This window comes from Sciurus vulgaris, assembly GCF_902686455.1.
Source record: "Sciurus vulgaris genome assembly, chromosome: 9".
NCBI classification, from domain to species: domain Eukaryota; kingdom Metazoa; phylum Chordata; class Mammalia; order Rodentia; family Sciuridae; genus Sciurus; species Sciurus vulgaris.
The window spans coordinates 145,217,562-145,235,131 of NC_136469.1; the positions used below are offsets into that span (position 1 = coordinate 145,217,562).

General features: G+C 48.9%; 1 protein-coding gene across 5 annotated transcripts in view; it reads right to left on the minus strand.

The window, feature by feature from the left end:
• NSD2 (nuclear receptor binding SET domain protein 2) overlaps window positions 1-17,570 on the minus strand; it is a 77,895-nt gene that overhangs the window by 35,224 nt on the left and 25,101 nt on the right. For all 5 annotated transcript variants that reach the window (XM_079154445.1, XM_079154441.1, XM_079154442.1 and 2 more), the window contains 5 exons: window positions 15,565-15,727; window positions 10,176-10,342; window positions 9,255-9,737; window positions 4,446-4,590; window positions 600-718 (listed from right to left, as the gene is read on the minus strand). In XM_079154445.1, coding sequence (XP_079010571.1) covers window positions 600-718; window positions 4,446-4,590; window positions 9,255-9,737; window positions 10,176-10,342; window positions 15,565-15,727 — 1,077 coding nt within the window. The remainder of the gene's footprint in view (window positions 1-599; window positions 719-4,445; window positions 4,591-9,254; window positions 9,738-10,175; window positions 10,343-15,564; window positions 15,728-17,570) is intronic.

Here is a 17,570-nt window from a genome sequence, read left to right on the forward strand (position 1 = left end):
CCCAGGCCTTTCTATTTTGAGACAGGGTCTTGCTAAGTTGTTTAGGGCCTCAGTAAGTTGCTAAGGCTGGCTCTGAACCTGCAATCCTCCTGCCTCAGCCTCCTGAATTGCTGGGATGACAGGTGTAACCACTGCACAGAGCTAGATTCTCTTAGTTTTTACTGAACATAACATACATCTCTAATGGATTTCATATCAGCTCAATGATAACTGAACACTGAACAACAAGCCCTACAGACAAGAGTCTGTGGGCATGTGGTGCTGAGGATAGAAACCAGGCCCTCATCTGTGCCAGGCAAGTGCACAACAACGGAGCTACATCCCCAGCCCAAGAGTAATTTTTAATATGCCATTTTATCTAATCTAAAAGCTGTATGTCACTCCCAAGTGCTTGGGTGCTGTTGCACACAGCCAAGTGACAGCACCTCTGTCACCCTTAGGGTGAGCACTGCCTTCTTCAGCAGTGCTCTCCCAGGGACCAAGGAAGAAGAGCAGGCTTTGCCACTGAGCAGCACCAGGAGCCCAGAGAGCCTCTGCCTGCCTCCTGAGTCCCAGGAACCACACGTTCTCAGGGACAAACAAACCTGGAACATACTTACCTTCCGAAGACTATGCTTGTCTGTCCTTAGTCTTTTCCTGGGTATATCCTCAACGTCACCATCTTCTGGAGGGTCCTCTGTCCTCTTTGTGTGGATTCTTTTTTTCCCATTAATGTTACCTTGGAATAGGGGATGTGGAAACGCACGTGAGAAACTCTCTGTGCTCCCCTCCAAAGCACAAGACCCTGGCCAGGGCAGTGGACATGCAAGCCAGCCTAGGGGAGGTTTCCAGCAATCCTGGAGTTTCCAGGTCCTATGTTTCACACACTGAATCTCCTTACAGTGAAACACTGGGGACTGAAAATACCTTAGAGATTATATTAGTATTCATTATCATTTTATTTTAACATACTAGAGCATTAAATTTAAAAATAACCCAGTATTTACTAACATTCAAAGATTGGTGGGATAAGGTGAACTTTAAAACAATTTGCTACTATTTATGCATTCCCTGAAAGAACCATTTAAGTAGCAATACTGCATTTTTATCCACAAGTGAAAGGCTTCTCTCTCTCTCTCTCTCTCTCTCTCTCTCTCCCTCCCTCCTTTTTTTTTTTCGGTACTAGGGATTGAACCCAGGGGCACTTAACCATTGAGCCACATCCCTAAACCTTTATATATTTTTTTAAATATTTCTTTTTTAGTTGTAGATGGACACATTATCTTTATTTATTTATTTATTTTTTAGATGTCAATAGACCTTTATTTTATTCATTTATTTATATGTGGTGCTGAGGATTGAACCCAGTGCTCCACCACTGAGCCACAACCCCAGCCCCTATTTATTTGTTTTTATGGGGTGGTAAGGATCAAACGCAGTCCCTTGCAAGTGCTAGGCAAGCGCTCTACCACTGAGCCACAACACTTTATTTTTATTTAGAGACAGGGTCTTGTTAAATTGCTTAGGGCTTCGATAAGTTAGCTGAGGCTGGGTTTGAACTTATGATCCTCCTAACTCAGCCTCCCTAACCACTGGGATTACAGATATGCACCACATCTGGCACATCCAGCCCTTTTTACAAAGTTCTTTTTTTTTTTTTTTTTTTTTTTTTTGCGGTACTGGGGATTGAACCCAGGGTTTTATGCTTACGAGGCAACAAGCACTCTACCAACTGAGCTAGATCCCCAGGCCTCAAAGATTTATTTTGAGACAAAATCTCACAAGGTTGATGAGTCTGGCCTTGAACTTGCCATCTCCTACCTCAGTCTCCGGAGCAATCGGGATTACAGGTCTGCATCCGGTGCCTGGCACTTAAGGGCTTTTCTACGTGTGTACTTCACTGTTCACACACTTGGTGTCCCAGGATATCACTAATCCCCAACAAGATGTGGAAACAGCCCTGGCCTAGAAAGATCAGGTGAATGGCACAAGCGTGAACCTAGAGACAACCAGCTTGAACGTGCCAGTGTTTATTTTCAGAGGTTCAGGATTTCTTGTTAACAGACTCTCATTGACTTCTTTCAGACAGACACCACCACCCTCAAACTCACTGTCCTTTGGAACACAATACCAGCACAGAGTGCTCAGCCCCCTGGTGAACAGCAGGCCTCTGGAGGAGGCACCAGAGAGGCCTCACATGCTGACAAAGTGGCAGGTGAGGCTACGGTGTCAAGCAGCCAGCACACATGTTGCCCACCTCCAGCTACAGGCTGTGCAACAGGGCCCAGACCTGGCCCTCAGCACACTGGGCAACTGGCCACTATGGACTGACCACAAAGTCTGTATGGGAAGAGGCCTGCAGAGCAGAGGACAGCAGGGTCTCACAGCCACAGCTTGAGCACAAGCACAACAAAGCCCAGCCTGCCTCACTTGCCAGAACCTCCAGCAGGCCTGCCACTAAGCCACGTGCACATGCAGCAGCCGCATCTTCCTGTCTGTCTTCACATTGGCATGATGCAAGCTCCTGGACCTGTCCATGAGCGTCTGCTGAGCACCGTCCCTCCACTGGGATGAGGCAGCAGCAGCTATTGGTGGAGGTTAACAACGTGGCACCCACATGAGGCCCATGAATGAAAGAGTGGGACGGCTGGCACACAGAGAAGGCACAACACACTGTGGGTGGCACCAGGTTCCCATGGAAGCCAGGGTTCAAGAACATCCAAGGACAGCATGCACCTGGCTCACACTGTGATGGAAACCCACTATCACCCTCACTGTCTACCGAGTGCTCGGGGACAGCCCAAATGGCAGAAGGTGACACACAAACAAATTTACCCCCTCTTCAAGGATGAACACCTCCCGCTTCAGGAAAGCCCAGCTCCTTTTTAATCAGGTACCTCTGCAGAAAAGCACTTCTCTCACGTGGCATGCTGCCACACAGGCAGGTGGCCAGTTTGCCCTTAGGACAAACACACAAGTCCTGCATGTCTCGCTGATTTAAGCTACAGCCCTTGCAGCAAACACCGAGCAGTCTGAACAAAATTCAAGAGCAACACAATTAATCAATGTGGAGATCTAAAAAGCCCCAAAATAACATCTGTGAGGGAAAGAGGTGCCACCGTGCCTGTGATCACTGCCCAGCACACAGGTGCCACTCCTGGAGAGGACAACTCACACAGCCTGCACCACTGCCAGGTGAGACTTGCAGCAGTACATCTAGTCTCTCCAGAACTCAACAGTGAACCTTGACAGAGGCACATTTTCTCTATATTTTCTTTTCTTTTCTTTTTTTTTTTTTTTTTTTTTTTGCGGTGCTGGGGATCGAACCCAGGGCCTTGTGCTTGGGAGGCAAGCACTCTACCAACTGAGCTATCTCCCCAGTGCCCTCTTTTTTTTTTTGATCTAACAATTTTTTTCTACTTTATTTATTTATTTAATGTGGTGCTGAGGATCAAACCCAGTGCCTCACGGATGCTAGGTAAGCGCTCTCCCACTGAACCACAACCCCAGGCCTCTTGTATCTTTTCTTGATACCCAAATATATCACACTTATTTTTACATTAAAATGGCAGTTTTCAGTCAGACGTAGTGCTGCACACCTGTAATCCCAGCAGCTTAGGAGGCTGAGACAGGAGGATTCAAGTTCTAGGCCAGCCTCAGCAACTTAGTGAGGCCCTAAGCACCTCAGCAAGACCCTGTCTCAAAATAAAATGGAAAGCTCTAGGGATGTGGCTCCGTGGTAGAGCAGCTGCCTTGCATGTGGCAGGCCCCATGTTCCTGTTCCAGCCCCAGCCCCAGCCCCAGCCCCAGCACAGGAAAACATTTTTTAAAAAGGTGGTTTTCCACCACTTGTGAGTCTGAGAACACACAGACCTCAAACCTGACACTGTTGCATGTCTTCCCCGTCTTACAAGGCTATCTCCCTTACCTTGCCACTGCCCCAAGTAAAGTAACACTTTCTATTTCTTAAACTGAAAGCCCAGAAGGAACCAAAGGACACACAAACTCAAGGTCAATCTAGTCATCCTCCTTAAATGCAAGCTCTCAAGCAAACAAGCCAAATACTGACCCTCTCTAGGCCCAGATGCCTGACCTACAAAAGCAGGCCTGAGAGGAGCAGAGCAAGAGCCAGCACTGGACAGGCTGCTTGGGTGGCTCCAATGCAAGGCTGCAGGCCTGAGTTCCGGACCCTACACCATCAAGCCTGAAGTCCCAGAAATGGCCTGGTTCCCTTCCTTCTGTCCTCTCCCAAATAAACCTCTCATGACTACAGTGGCCAGAACACCTGCTCCCCATGAAAAAAAGGCAAGGGACCTGCAGGCCGGCAGAGGATGAGAGGGAACAGCTCCAGTGACAAGGAAGGAAGTGCAGACATCAGAGGCTGCCTTGTCACAGCACACACACGCTGCCTGCATCCCAAGAATGGGGCTCAGGCAGCTGGCCTCACAGACGAGCTGAACATTTACCAGAGTCATCTTCAGCCTGGGTGGAGGTCACCAGGGCAAACTTGGTGTTATAGCGTGCTTTCTGTTTTTCATTGAGCATGTTCCACTGGGAGCCTAGCAGTTCTTCAATCTCCTCGCATGAGGCATCCGGATGCTCGGCAACAACCTGTGAACATGCAGAGGAAGCAGAAGAAGCCTGAACACCAAACTCATTCATGCTCTGCACTAATCAAATACATGGTTCTTTCCAACTTAGCATGTGGCATTGTTATTCCCACATCATGGAGCTAATTCTCAGAAAAACCTCAAAGAAAAATAACACTTAACTGATAATACAGGGATTCACTGAAAACTGAAAAATGAAAATACTGATAAATGGTAAAAAGAGAAAACATTATTTTTCCAAAATCAATAAATGATTTTAAGTCAGTTTTCTAGGTGCCCCCTGAAGTCAGTAGTTGAGCAAGGTTCATGGAAGCGCTGCCCCCACGCCTACAGTGAGGCCCTGGCCAGGCTTACTCAGGGGCCAGAGCACCCACACTCCATCTTCCAGTACTTGCCCCAGAGTAGGAAAAGCGGTCCGGCAAGGAGGGAGTCCCGGTTCCTGCTCCAGTGCTTCAAGACCATGATGGGACCTCCTTGTCTCTCCAGCCACTCAGCATCAGCACCCCAGGAGCTGGCTAGCAATGCAGACTCCCAGGCTCGTCCCAGACCTACTGGCCAGGAGTCTGTGTTTTTACAAGGTCTCCAGGTGTTTGGTGTGCACAGTAATTCTGGCTGCACACATGGCAACAGCCTCAGGAGTTTAACATCGATGGTATTCTGGTCCCACCATACCAGTGCAGCCCAGTGGGCTGGTGTCTGCATTGTTTCTGATGGGTACCAAGATAGAGAAGCACAAACAGAGGGCAGGGTCCAAGGGCCAGCACACTCAGAGCTGCAGCCCACTCTGGCTCACTGCCTGTTTCGGAAAGACCCAGGAGCTAAGAATCATTGTTTTTACTTCTTAGAAGTTGAAAAAAAGTCAGAAGAGTATTTCATGACATGCAAAAATTACAGAAAACTCAAAGATCAATGTCCACAAACAAAGCTTCAGGGTACCTGGCCACAAGCTAGCGCTGCTGTCCTGCCCAGGGCTGTTTGCACATGGCAACACCATCGAGACAGAGACAGAGACAGGGCCCAGGCAAGACACTTTTCGACCAGCAGAGCCCTACCAGCACTTCTGGAACCAGACAGGGATCCAATGCTGACTGCTGCACTGGGCTTTTCTGAACATAGGCAAGTGAAGGTGTGGTGCTCATGTCCACCATACGGAATGCGGGTGGCATGTGCATTCAGAGCATGAATGCCAGCTGGCTGCCATTACCACCTGGATCTACCACCTGCCAGTCAACACCAGTATCTGTCTCCGAACCCAAACCAGTGCCCTCCACCTTTGGCCCTCCTGCTTCCTGGGTAGGTCATGTGCTCATTCCCCCTCTACCTCTGCCCTGCTGCATCCTGCTGGCTGGACAGGGACAGCCCCACCACCTCCCCATATCACCTTTAAAATGGAGGTGAGTAGCAACCTGCAGACACACCCAGCCTGACAGCTTGCAACCTCCCACCTCAAGGACACTTTCTGCAGTTTCAAGTCTGGTTCTGGCTCCAAAGAGCCACAAGGGTTCTCTTCCTACCCCTGCCTGGCATTCCCAGTCCCACTCACACCAATCTGCTGCTTGACTTGGGTGCCTTCCCCTTGGCCAGGCAAGCTCTTTGTCCCTCTGCCTGCAGCCTCGCCCGCTGCACGAGCTCACCCCTCCCAGCTCTGCAGGCACCAAGATCTCGGCCCTTCCTCCAGCGAAGGCTTCTGTGCAGTGGTTCAGTCCGTGTGGTCAACGGTGCCCCCTCCTCGGCCACTCACCCCGTCTGGGCATGGGTGAAAGTATGGATCATGACAGTGCTCCCTGCAGCCTCACTAAACAAGACCCTGGCCTTCCCCACAGGCCAGCTTCCTCCTGCTTCTCATCCTGCACCCCTCCTCAACATTCTTTTTCCATCCAGTTCCATCCAGACCACCTTGTGTGCAGATCTTAATTTCAGCAACCAGCCTCCCAGTTCTCAATTCTGTCCATCCACTCCTGACACTCCCGACCCAAAGAGGCCAGAGCCCCCATCCACTCCCAGGGTAAAGCCCCCACAGCTCCACCAGGACTTCAAAGTCCAGCAAGACTCCATGCTGCTTCTCTTACACTTTCATCTCTCACCTAACCTCCTGCAGGCTCCTTGATCCCTCCAGCCCTCTCCGCTGGGCTCCCCTGCACCCACACGAGATTGTAGAGGTGTTTACAGAGCTCTGTGCCAGGGACCACAGGAAAATGGCAACAGCACCTTCCCTGTACCAAGGCACTCACTAGCTCTTTGCTCTTCACCTTTCTCCAGATGAGATGCTGCAGGGGGGCATGGAAAGCGTCTTTGTCAGCAGCCTGGGATGATAAAGCAATGGCCATGCGTTCAAGTCCACGTAACAAGGCCGCACCTAGACAGACTGGGAGCAGGATCTTTCCAGTTTCCATGGTGTCAAGGTAATACACGTTCAGCAGAAATCATGCCGTGAATTTCGGATTTTAATGATTTCCATGCTGGCAACATGCCACACAGCCCTTTCTCACCATGCTGGCCAGTACTGCGATGACGAAAACCCAACACCAACACCACCACCCTGAGGCAGAGCGGCCTGCTGGGCAGGTCAGGAGCACTCAGCACATCTCCACGTATGGTATTTTCAACTGGGCATGGTTCATCAGGCCAAGACCCATGATAAATCAAGGCGACCCTGTGGTTCAAGCTCACACATGCATGTGTGCAGTCAGAGCCAGGCCCAATTTTGCTTCCTGCCTGCACTGCCATTATTGAAGGAGACTGGCTTTCACCTGTGGGCTCAGAGCAGTCAGCCACAAGACAGGATGAGGTAAACCATGGAGGTGACCCTAAGCACTGGGTGCAAGTCTGCACAGTGACAGGTGGCAAGCATGCAGCAGCGGCTACCTCTGCTTCACGACTAGACTGATGCAGACATGCTACAAAAGCATGGAGAACCAAAGGCCCCCAGGCCATAGGTGACTGAAGACGCTCGCTCTCACTCGTACCAGAGGACAGCTGTTCTTCCCACAGCACATGCCTCCTGCAGCCCCCGCCCCCACCCCACCCCACCCCAAAGGCCACCTGCTGATGTTCACACCCCAACTTGTCAGCACTGGCCAATCTACTCAAGAGCTCCCTCCCTTCTCCCCAGGTCGGCTGGATTTCTTAAGTTGCCCAGGGTCCCAGAGCTGTGTCTAGAGTGGCCATCCCACCCTGCTGGCCTGCAGCTCTTTCCCATGCATTTCCACCACTCAGGAGTCTTTTCTTGGGCCCTGTTCTGCGTGGTGTCCCCAGCATCAGTGTCACCATCTTCACAACAGAACTGCCCACCTAGTCAGCAAGCCCTCTGGCCACGTCAGCCTCCGCTCACACTGTACATTCACTGTGCAGTATTGGATCTGTAGATCTTGAAGGAGCCGACAACTGCAGAGTCCTGAGCTGCCCAGCAGTTTCTCCAAGCCACACAGCCACTCCACACCTGTTCCTCGGGATTCACAGCCTGTCCCCTCTTTTTAAACACATTTCCTCTGTCGCTGCACTCGGGCAGTGACCACACAGCCACAGCCTCCGTGGACTCCTACCAACCTTAAGGACTTCCTGCCCCTCCCACGGGGAACCCAGAGGCCAGGACTGCGCTCCTTCCCTCACAGCCTGCCTTCTGCCACCCTCCTGCCTGGTGCACTGACACGGTGCAGCTCCTAGTATGGGGAAGAGCGAGCAGCTCCACTGGGCACTGTTAGAGGGGCTCCTGAAGTGCTAGCAGGAGGACCCAGCAGAGGGCGTCTGACCCTCCAACAGACAGAGTGTGCCCTCCCCTCCTTTTTAGTCAAAAAGCTGACTTCCATCGAATGCCTCTTCGCCGCTGGGGAGATGGTCGATGGACCTGCAGCAGAGAACCACAGCGACGGATTCCCTGACCTTGCTGAGCCAGGCTTTCGCTCCCGAGAAGAGCCCAGCCCCTCCGGAGGGGCACTGCTGGGGGCTTCCACTGGAGAGCCCACACCGGGCAGGACACAAGATGTCACTTACATGTTCCTTAAGCTACTCGTGACCCCGCTCTGTGCCGAGCCACCTGATATGGAGCAGGCACGGACCACATGCCCAGGGTCAGTGCCTGAGAGAGAACCTGCCTCTCGCTGTCATCTCAGGCACCAGGTGGGTGTGGAGAGCAGAACGGAAAGCCCCCAAGAAAGTGAAGTCACAAAGAGCACTACAGTAACAGGCATTCAGTTCCAGACTAGAGCCCACTCACTCCACATGACCGCACCACCAGACTGGGAGCCTCAGTTCTTCAGCTGAGGAGTCAAAGGTCCTGTGTCTTACTAGAACAACCAAGCACGTTGGTAGATGCTCCACTCATGACCCACTGCTGTCCTTTAAATATCATGGGATGAATCCTCAACATGCTGATGCCTGAGGAGATGTGCGCATCACAGATGAGCAGGGCCATGCCAGAGTCTCAGAACAGCCGTCCACAGCACAGGCTCACCTGGAGCTGAATGCTGAGGCAGAGGGTGGCCCAGGGAAGCCCACTCCCTGAGTGGAACACAGGCAGCAACCCAGGGGCAAAGGCAGGGTCCTGGCCACCAAGGGGTCAAAACGGCTGCTCCCCAATAGCCAAGAAACGGCAACCACGCTTAGAAGTGTCCCTCAATTTGGACACTCTGGTCTGAAGTACAACTCAGAACCCATCTGAGTACTGACCTCATCCCTGTGCTTTTGACAGAAGACCAAAAACTGGGCAGCTGCATCTCCCTTCCTGCTCCTTGGAGTGGAGGGTGTGGTTTTCTTTCTCCCAGGAGGAGAGCCCATTCCTCTTTTGGGGTCCACCTCTGCCATCTTTTGAGGAGAACTCCTCTCTGTGCCAAGGCCACTCTCGTGGTGCTCCAGAGAGCTGGGCCGTTTGACTCTCCGCCTTCTCTTCATGGGCCCACCCTCTTCCTTCATGGGCCCGGGGTCTGCAGCAGCTTCCTCACCACCCCCTGTGGACTCTGCCATTTCTCCAGAGGTCTGCACAGCAAGGCCAGCCTCCTTAGCCACCTGAGGGTTGAGGTGAAGCTGGTCCCCCACGTAGAGGAAGGTGAATTTGGCTTTCCGCTCTTCTACTGACATGCCTGCAGCTTCTTCTGCTTGGACGATGCCCATTTCCCACTGGGCCCTCAATTTCCCTGAAATAGGCTTCAAGAGCTAGAAAGAGAAGCAGAAGGTGTCAAAAGTTTTTTACAGAAACATAAAAGTTAACTTACTTTAAAAGACACTTACAATTCAGATATTTAGAAATCAGAAACTATAACTAAACTTAGGTTAACAATTAACTTAGAGGGTTTTTAGACAGAACTGAGCACATAACTATTGTTGCTTTAAACTAGAAATCAAATCCGATTGCATTAACTAATGTAATCTATATATACATAAAGGGTAATAAAAAGTATAAAACAAATTATTTCTGGGAATTATCAAATGGGTAAAGGAAAAATAAGTTGTCTCAAAATTTTGCACCTGCCAAATTTTACAGCATATGTGGGCAGAATGAGTGATGACAACTTAAGAAGCAATTTAAGTTCAAAACAAACACCTCAGATGACAAAATGTGGACTAAAAGTACATGAAAGAAACATCTATCACCTTGGTTTTCTCAGCCTTCGTAGGTGCCAGCTTGGCACTTTCCTGGCATAATTTTTCAAACTGTCCTTCTCCTTCAAAAGCTACAAGGCTCTTCTCAAATATCCAAGCTCTCTCTGGGGCATCACCAAAGAACTGTACGTGATACTGGCGTGCACTCTTTTTCTGACCTGATTTTTAAAATGACACATTAGAACATGAATGTTAAAACTTGGGATGAAACCAAGCAAGCATAATGTCACTCTGAAGCTGTTCACTACAGCCCACTGGCTGCAGAGTGAGCCCTGGCCTCCCATGCCCACCATGCTCCAACAAGGACCAAGGGAGCATAGTGCTACTGGGAAAGAAGGCGCAGAAGTGCATCCACTCCTCTCAAGGCCTTAAGGAGATGCCAGGCAGATGAAGCCTCAGAGGGCAGGGCACAGCAGGGGCAGTGGCCTGGCGCCTAAGGCTGGGTCCAGATCCACTCCTCCTGCCAGCTGGCCAACCCTTGCTCTCAGTGCGTGAGGAAGGCACACAGCCTCTGAGAACACTGCAACCACAGCAAAGCTGCACTCTCGGACATCCAGGTGGTCGTGCTCATCTACAGAAAGAAGCCACAACACAGCCGGGAGCCAGGGTGAGCAGGGGGGCCAGATGCTGCTGAGGTGGAGAGAGAGCTAGAGCAGTTAAGCCAGCAGAAGGGCAGGTCTCTGGGCTGATGGAGGGAGGGAAGATGGTCTCCCATCCCCATCCCCTTGTGCACTGTGTTGGCCACAGGAAACCAAAGAGTTTCTGGGGAACAAAAGCACCCAGGAACATCTCTGCATGATTCCTTAGACACTCCCACTGAGTAACTGTTGCCAGGCCAGAAACCACAGCCTCCCACTCAGGGCTGCAGGCAATGCTCAACATACTATATTCTGACACAGGCCCCACCAAGAGCACTCGGGACCAGTGACACCTCCACATCAAGGAAGTCCAACACACAGAAGTCCTGGGCAGCTTCCATAGGGCCTCAGACACAGGGCAATACAGAAAACACACCCAGAGAAATGCCCTGGTTTGCTACAAAATGAGACACAGAAAGGGAAACAGCCAACTACAAAAATATAATCCATCAAGAAGGCTTGTCTACAAGCCATCTCCCAGAAAAGCCAGTCATCCTATTAATTAAGGAGGCTGAAGCAGGAGGATCACAAGTTTGAGGCCAGCCTCAGCAACAGCAAGACCTTGTCTCAAAATAAAAAGGGCTGAGATAGAGCTCAGTGGTAGAGCACCCTGGATTCAATCCCTAATACTCAGGGGGGAGGGGTGTTGGCCCAAAACTCTGCATTCTAAAAGAAAATGGAGTAAAACCTTCAACATTCTGAGGGGAATTATTCTTTTTTTTTTTTTTTTTTTTTTTTTTTTTTTTTTGCAGTGCTGGAGATTGAACCCAGGGCCTTGTGCTTGCAAGGCAAGCACTCTACCAACTGAGCTATCTCCCCAGCCCCAGGGAATTATTCTTAATGTAAAATTCCATATCTAGCTAAACCATAATGAAGAGTGAGGACAGAAAATCGGCTTCCTCTGAACTGCAGGGACTCAAATGTACCAACCATACATTTGGAGGATGCCAAGAATGTACTCCAGGGGGCTGGGGTTGTGCCTCAGTGAGGGTGAGTGCTTGCCTGGCATGCCCAAAGCACATGCTGGCTGGATCCCAGCACCACAGAACAGACAAGCAAGAGGACTCAACCAAGGAAGAGCACGGAGGAGCAACAGCACTGCACGCCATTCAGGAAAGGGAGGTCCTTGCAGAAAGGCAGGCCCTTGCAGAAAGGCAAGAGCACAGCAGGCAAGAACGGGGTTCTCAGAGCCCATGGAAGAAAGACAAGGACACCTCCACACAGAGTCTGGGTCCAAGTACAAGGGTTCAAAGACAAGCCCAAGACAGAAAAGAGGGGCTCAGACACAAATTCTCACTGCTGTTCATTTGAGAAGGAAAATAACTACATAAATACATAAATAGGAGAAACTACCCTTATAATAAGTATGAGTCTTAAAGACATAGAGATAAATATTTGAAAAAATTATGGCTACCTGGACAGCAAAAGTACATGGCTTTTTAAGAAGGCAATAACTAAGTCCAGGAAAAACAAAATGTTGTCCAAGAAAGAGAATGCAACTACAGAACACAACTTTTCATCAAATGGCATTTATATAATCCAAGTTATGTAAACAATTCTTTTTTTTTTTAAACAATTCTTTTAATGAAATAAAAAAGCACCTGAGTCATATGGAGAAAAAGGGGAAAAATAGAAAATGGGTGAAGAATCAATCTTAATTTTTCATGATAAAAAGTCAACAGAAAATATCTAAGTAATAAAAACTAGCAGTTGAAACCATAAGAAAAGAGAGTTTAATGAGTTAAAAATAATTACCTTTGGGGAAAAGGAGAAAGAGAAGGGAAAAGTCAGGGATGATTTTTCACTATTAATCTCAGCACAATTTTTTAGGATACCTTTTAGGTTTTGGGGTACCAGGGATTAAACCCAGGGGTGCTTAAGCACTAAGCCACATCAGTCTTTTTCATGTTTTTATTTTGAGAAAGGTCCTCGCTAAGTTGCTGAGGCTGGCTTTGAACTCACAATCTTCCTGCCTCGGCCTTCCAAGCCACTAGGATCACAGGTGTGCATTACCACATCTGGCTACCTTTAGTTTTTACTTACAGTATTTTAATATCAAGAGGGTGTGTGTGTGTGTGTGTGTGTGAGAGAGAGAGATAAGGATCAAAATGCATGCTAAGCAAGTATTCTACCGCTTTCAGTATCATTTGATTTGTTTCTAAGTGTGCAAAGTAATTTGAAAATGCCTAAAATTCAAGAATATCAAGAAAATTGGGACTTCTTCCATTACTTTAATACTTTAAAAATATTTTCCCTATTAATGAAAATGAATATAGACAGACATGAGATATGTGTGGCAGTCATATGATAATCTTTTATAGTACATACAATAAAATAACACGGATTTAAATCATTTTATAAATAGTTAATGACCCAGAAAAATGATCCTGACATGTTGTGGGCAAAAGCAGAAGATCACCACAATCTGGCCCTAAGGTGTAAAATAAAGAAATGAAACATTTTTTAAAGTTCTTTCCTATATAGAAATTTGATAACATCACCCAATTTTCTCCTCTTTTTTTGAATATCTTTAATCTACCTGAATTTCATTTTGGTTCAAGTTGAGAGATGATTATCTTATTGTTCTATTTTATCACAAAATTCACCAGTTGTCCCAGGGACACAGGTTAGTAACCCTTCCTTTGTTGCCAATCTCTGGTATCCACAGATCCCAGTCTACAAGAGAGTGGTTGCCACTGACCCCCTCTCTGGCTCCTTGAATGGTCCTGGTGCCTGACTATGCACTGTGCTCCTATGTCCCCATCACAGCCCATTAAACTGCAGATGGCCCCATGGCTGAGACAGTTCTCTCTCTCCAGATTCCGAGGAGCCTGTGGAACTGACAACAGCCATTCCTGCACACAGACAGGACCCCACAAGGGACAAAGCTGTCTCGAGGACGAAGAGAAGCCTTGAAGATGCTGATAAAGACTGATGTCTACAACATCAAGAATGGCCCACAAAAAGTCACAAGAGACCAGAACTCCATGCCTGAGTTTCCCAGTTCAACCCCAAAGCATATAACAAGACACTGACAGAACTACCCACAGAAAATGGCATATCCACTCACTGTCCCAGTGAGAGATTTCATTTAAACAGCTTTGTATGAACAAGCAAAAATTCCCAGACACTGGTGCTATGCAGACAAATGATATGGAAGTCAGCAGATTTCTGTGTAGGGTCCACACTCAGTTTTAGAGAGCAGAGAAGGGACAAGCCCTCACGCATGCACATATGCCTGCACCAGGGCTGGACACACTGCACAAAGGTCTAGATCCCACCGACCAGCTGGTCCTCTAACACCCGAGGTCCAGGCGCCCTGAGGTGCGCCCTGAGGTACACCCTGGGATTCTTGTAGCCCCGTGGGGAGGATTCCTTTCATTCCAGCAAAGCCAGGATTCCAAAGACCCCCCAGGAGATGAAGTCAGGTTAGAGACTCCTCCTGCCCATGTCCTATGGAGCATATCTGCACCAGAGTCCCACAGGACAGGAGGCCAGAGTGGGGCACAGGTGGCACACTCAGGTCCTCTCCATCCTGAACCCAACCCCTTCCTGGCTACCCTTGCCAGGAGGCACCATCATATCTCACTCCCCAAGAGCCACCTGTTCCCAGGGCCAGCTGACCTTCCAGATGGCTGTGCTGGTAGCAGCATGAGGACCCAGACCCAAGTGGGAGCAGCATCACCACTGCTGGAGAGCTCAGGCCTCTGAGAGAGCAGGGGGCTGGAGAGCTCAGGTCTCTGAGAGAGCAGGGGCACATTCAATGTGCCACTGAGGCCCCGTGCAGGCTGGCTGACGGGCCTGGCCCAGCCATGCTCTGGCTGCCCACATTCTGAAGGATGCAGAGGTCAAGGGACACCAGCATGCTCAGCCCGACTTTCTGTACTCAGCACATCTCACCTTCTTCAAACCAAACTAAAATTTCCCTCTAGAAGAACTATCTAGAAGAATCTAACCACCATCTAACCTTTTTTTTGTTTGTTTGTTTGTTTGTTTTCCCAGTTATAGATGGACACAATACCTTTATTTTTTATCTTTATATGGTCCTGGGGATTGAACTCAGGGCCTCACACATGGTAGGCAGACATGCTACCACTGAGTTACATCCCTAGCACCCCCACACATTTTTTTTTAGTTGTAGATGGACACAATACCTTTATTTCATTCATTTATTTATTTTTATGTGGTGTTGAGGTTCGAACCCACTGCCTCACATGTGCTAAGCAAGCACTCAAGCACTGAGCTACAACCCCAGCTCCACATGACTTTTTGTTTATATTTCCTCCAAAACATATTTATGGGCAATCCAATTATTTAGGTATTTGCTGTGTACTGATAACATATTATACTCTATAAATGTTCCTCAGCTGCCCCTTGCACCGATTTATATAAAGTGATTATTTCTAGCAGTTTTCCCTCTTCCCACAGGCCTGATTAACCTGGGTGCTTTCAAAGAACTCAAATTTAGTATAAAAAACAATTTTGCAAATCATGCTGGAAAAAAAATAATCACTCTATGTAATAAATTTGTTAAAAAGCTTGAAAGTCATTCAAAGCAAAGACCCTCCTCCTTTGACCTTAATTGGTCGAATGAAGGGTACAGGAAAGAGCTGCAGCACATCACACCTGTATCCATTTCTAATCTCAGCAAATGCTGTAAAAACCAACTCCGGTAGACCTGTTGAAGGACGCGCAGGCAAGAACTAGAGAGAAGGAAAAGGGTATAGGAGGGAGTGCCGTACCTTTGAGCTTGGTGTAGTGGTGTAGGAGTGGGTCGGCAGAAACCATGCAGGGCCACCAGGGGTAGCCCGACACTTTGGACCACACCAAGTCACCCACATTATACTTCAACAGCTGGTCTTTGTCTCTGCCTGTGGTTGGACAGGGTTCTTTCTTAACTGGAATCTGAAGGTGAATAACAAAAGAAAAATATTAACACACCCAATTACCACCCCTCCATCCAGCCTTGTAACTGTGGAAAACCAAGGATTAATCCGATTGTAGGTTTAAAACACACGTGGAGGGCCAGGGACCGCTCAGCAGTATAGACTTGGCCTGCTATGTACCAGGCTGGGTTTCATCCCGGCACTGCAAAAAATGAAGATCATACACACATGGCCCCCAGAGGAGGGGGGCCTTGCTGTTTCAGGCCATGGCAATTGTATGACTCTCCCCTCATCTGAAGGGTGGCACAGTGTCTGGTGCACAGTGGGCACTCAACAGCATGAAGATCTATTTCCCTGGCCAGGGGGTGGTCCTCAGCAGGGCTTTAGTCACAGAATTTCAAATCCATGTGTCTAAAGATGGTCAGTCCTCAAAAGCACACAGTATGGAGACCCAGGCCCCAGCCCACCACTCTTGCTCCCAGTGCTCAGAGCTCCCTGAGTCTCAGTTTCCCCATCTCTGGAACACAGGCAAGGACTTTTTTTGTTCCTGCTTTTATTTTCTGGGTTTGGGCAGTACTGGGAATTGAGCCCAGGGATACTTTACCACTGAGCTACAGCCCTAAGTTTTTATTTTCTACTTTAAGACAGGGTCTCACTAAGTTGCAGAGGCTGGCCTCCAACTTGCAATCTCCTGCCTGAGACTCTCAAGTCACTGGGATCACAGGCTTGTGCCAATGTGTCTGGCACATGGTTGTGTTCTGAGGTTCAACTTGTCATCCTCCTCTGCAAGGCAACTCTGCCCCAAGTCACTTTGGGCTCTGCTCCCCAGCGGGAGCAAGCACAGCCAGTGTAGCCCAGCCTCCCATGACCAGCCCAATTCCCTCTTAAGAACACTACATGCTCAGGCAAAGGGATGATCGGTTTGGGGTCTGTTTCCTCATCTGTGAATGGAAGATAACAGCTATGAAATCTTGTGAGCCTGGCAGTGAGCTCTAGCACAGTGTTGCCACAACATACACTTACAAAAGATGAGAACACTCAGAGGTTCCAGCAACCAGGCTCACCCCATCCTGCAGACAGTCAAATTTCAAGGCATTCCCCTGAGTTTCAACAGAATCAAGTGGCGAAGCCAGATCTAACAACTTTCACAGGCTTCCTGCCCTGGAAAGCTTAAGTTTTACCACAGCAGTGAGCACTTCCAAAACTCATCCTATCAGTTACAAAAGGAACTCTCTAAAAGTTGTGTTTGGGGTTAGGGATGTGGCTCAGTAGCAGAGGGCTTAATTTGCATGTGTGAGGTTCCAAGTTAGAGCCCCAGTGCTACTACAAAAAAAAAAAAAAAAAAAAAAAAACCTGCCATTGATATTAGCCCAAGCCAAAAATGTTCCTAAGCACTCAAAAGCCACTGTTTTTAAACCCTTGAAGGTCTTCGTTGAGTTTAAATAATTCCCAGGAAAGTTCAATCATTCCTCCTCCAATCTGTGGAAATCCTAAACAAAATTCCACAACTGTAATTTTAAACAAAACACCCCAGGCTTGGTGATAACACCAGCTCACACCAGTCAGTCCCCCATGGACCTGGAGCCACACCTGAAGGCCCACAAGCCCCCAGGCCCTCCTGGCCGCCAGCCCCAGAGAGCAGGCTGCCTGGCACTCACTTCCTTCTGCCAAGGCCACAGCCCTTGGCTGTTTTAATGGCCCATCCTCCCTGAAGTGTCCAGGCCACCCTGTATTTGTCACTCTAGGACATGGTGACAAGCCACCTGGAAGAATACAACAGAGCCACGAGTCCTTCCACCTAAAGCCAGGTTCTCCCCCCAACCTCTGGTGAATGAACCCCACTCACTCATGTCCAAAGAGCT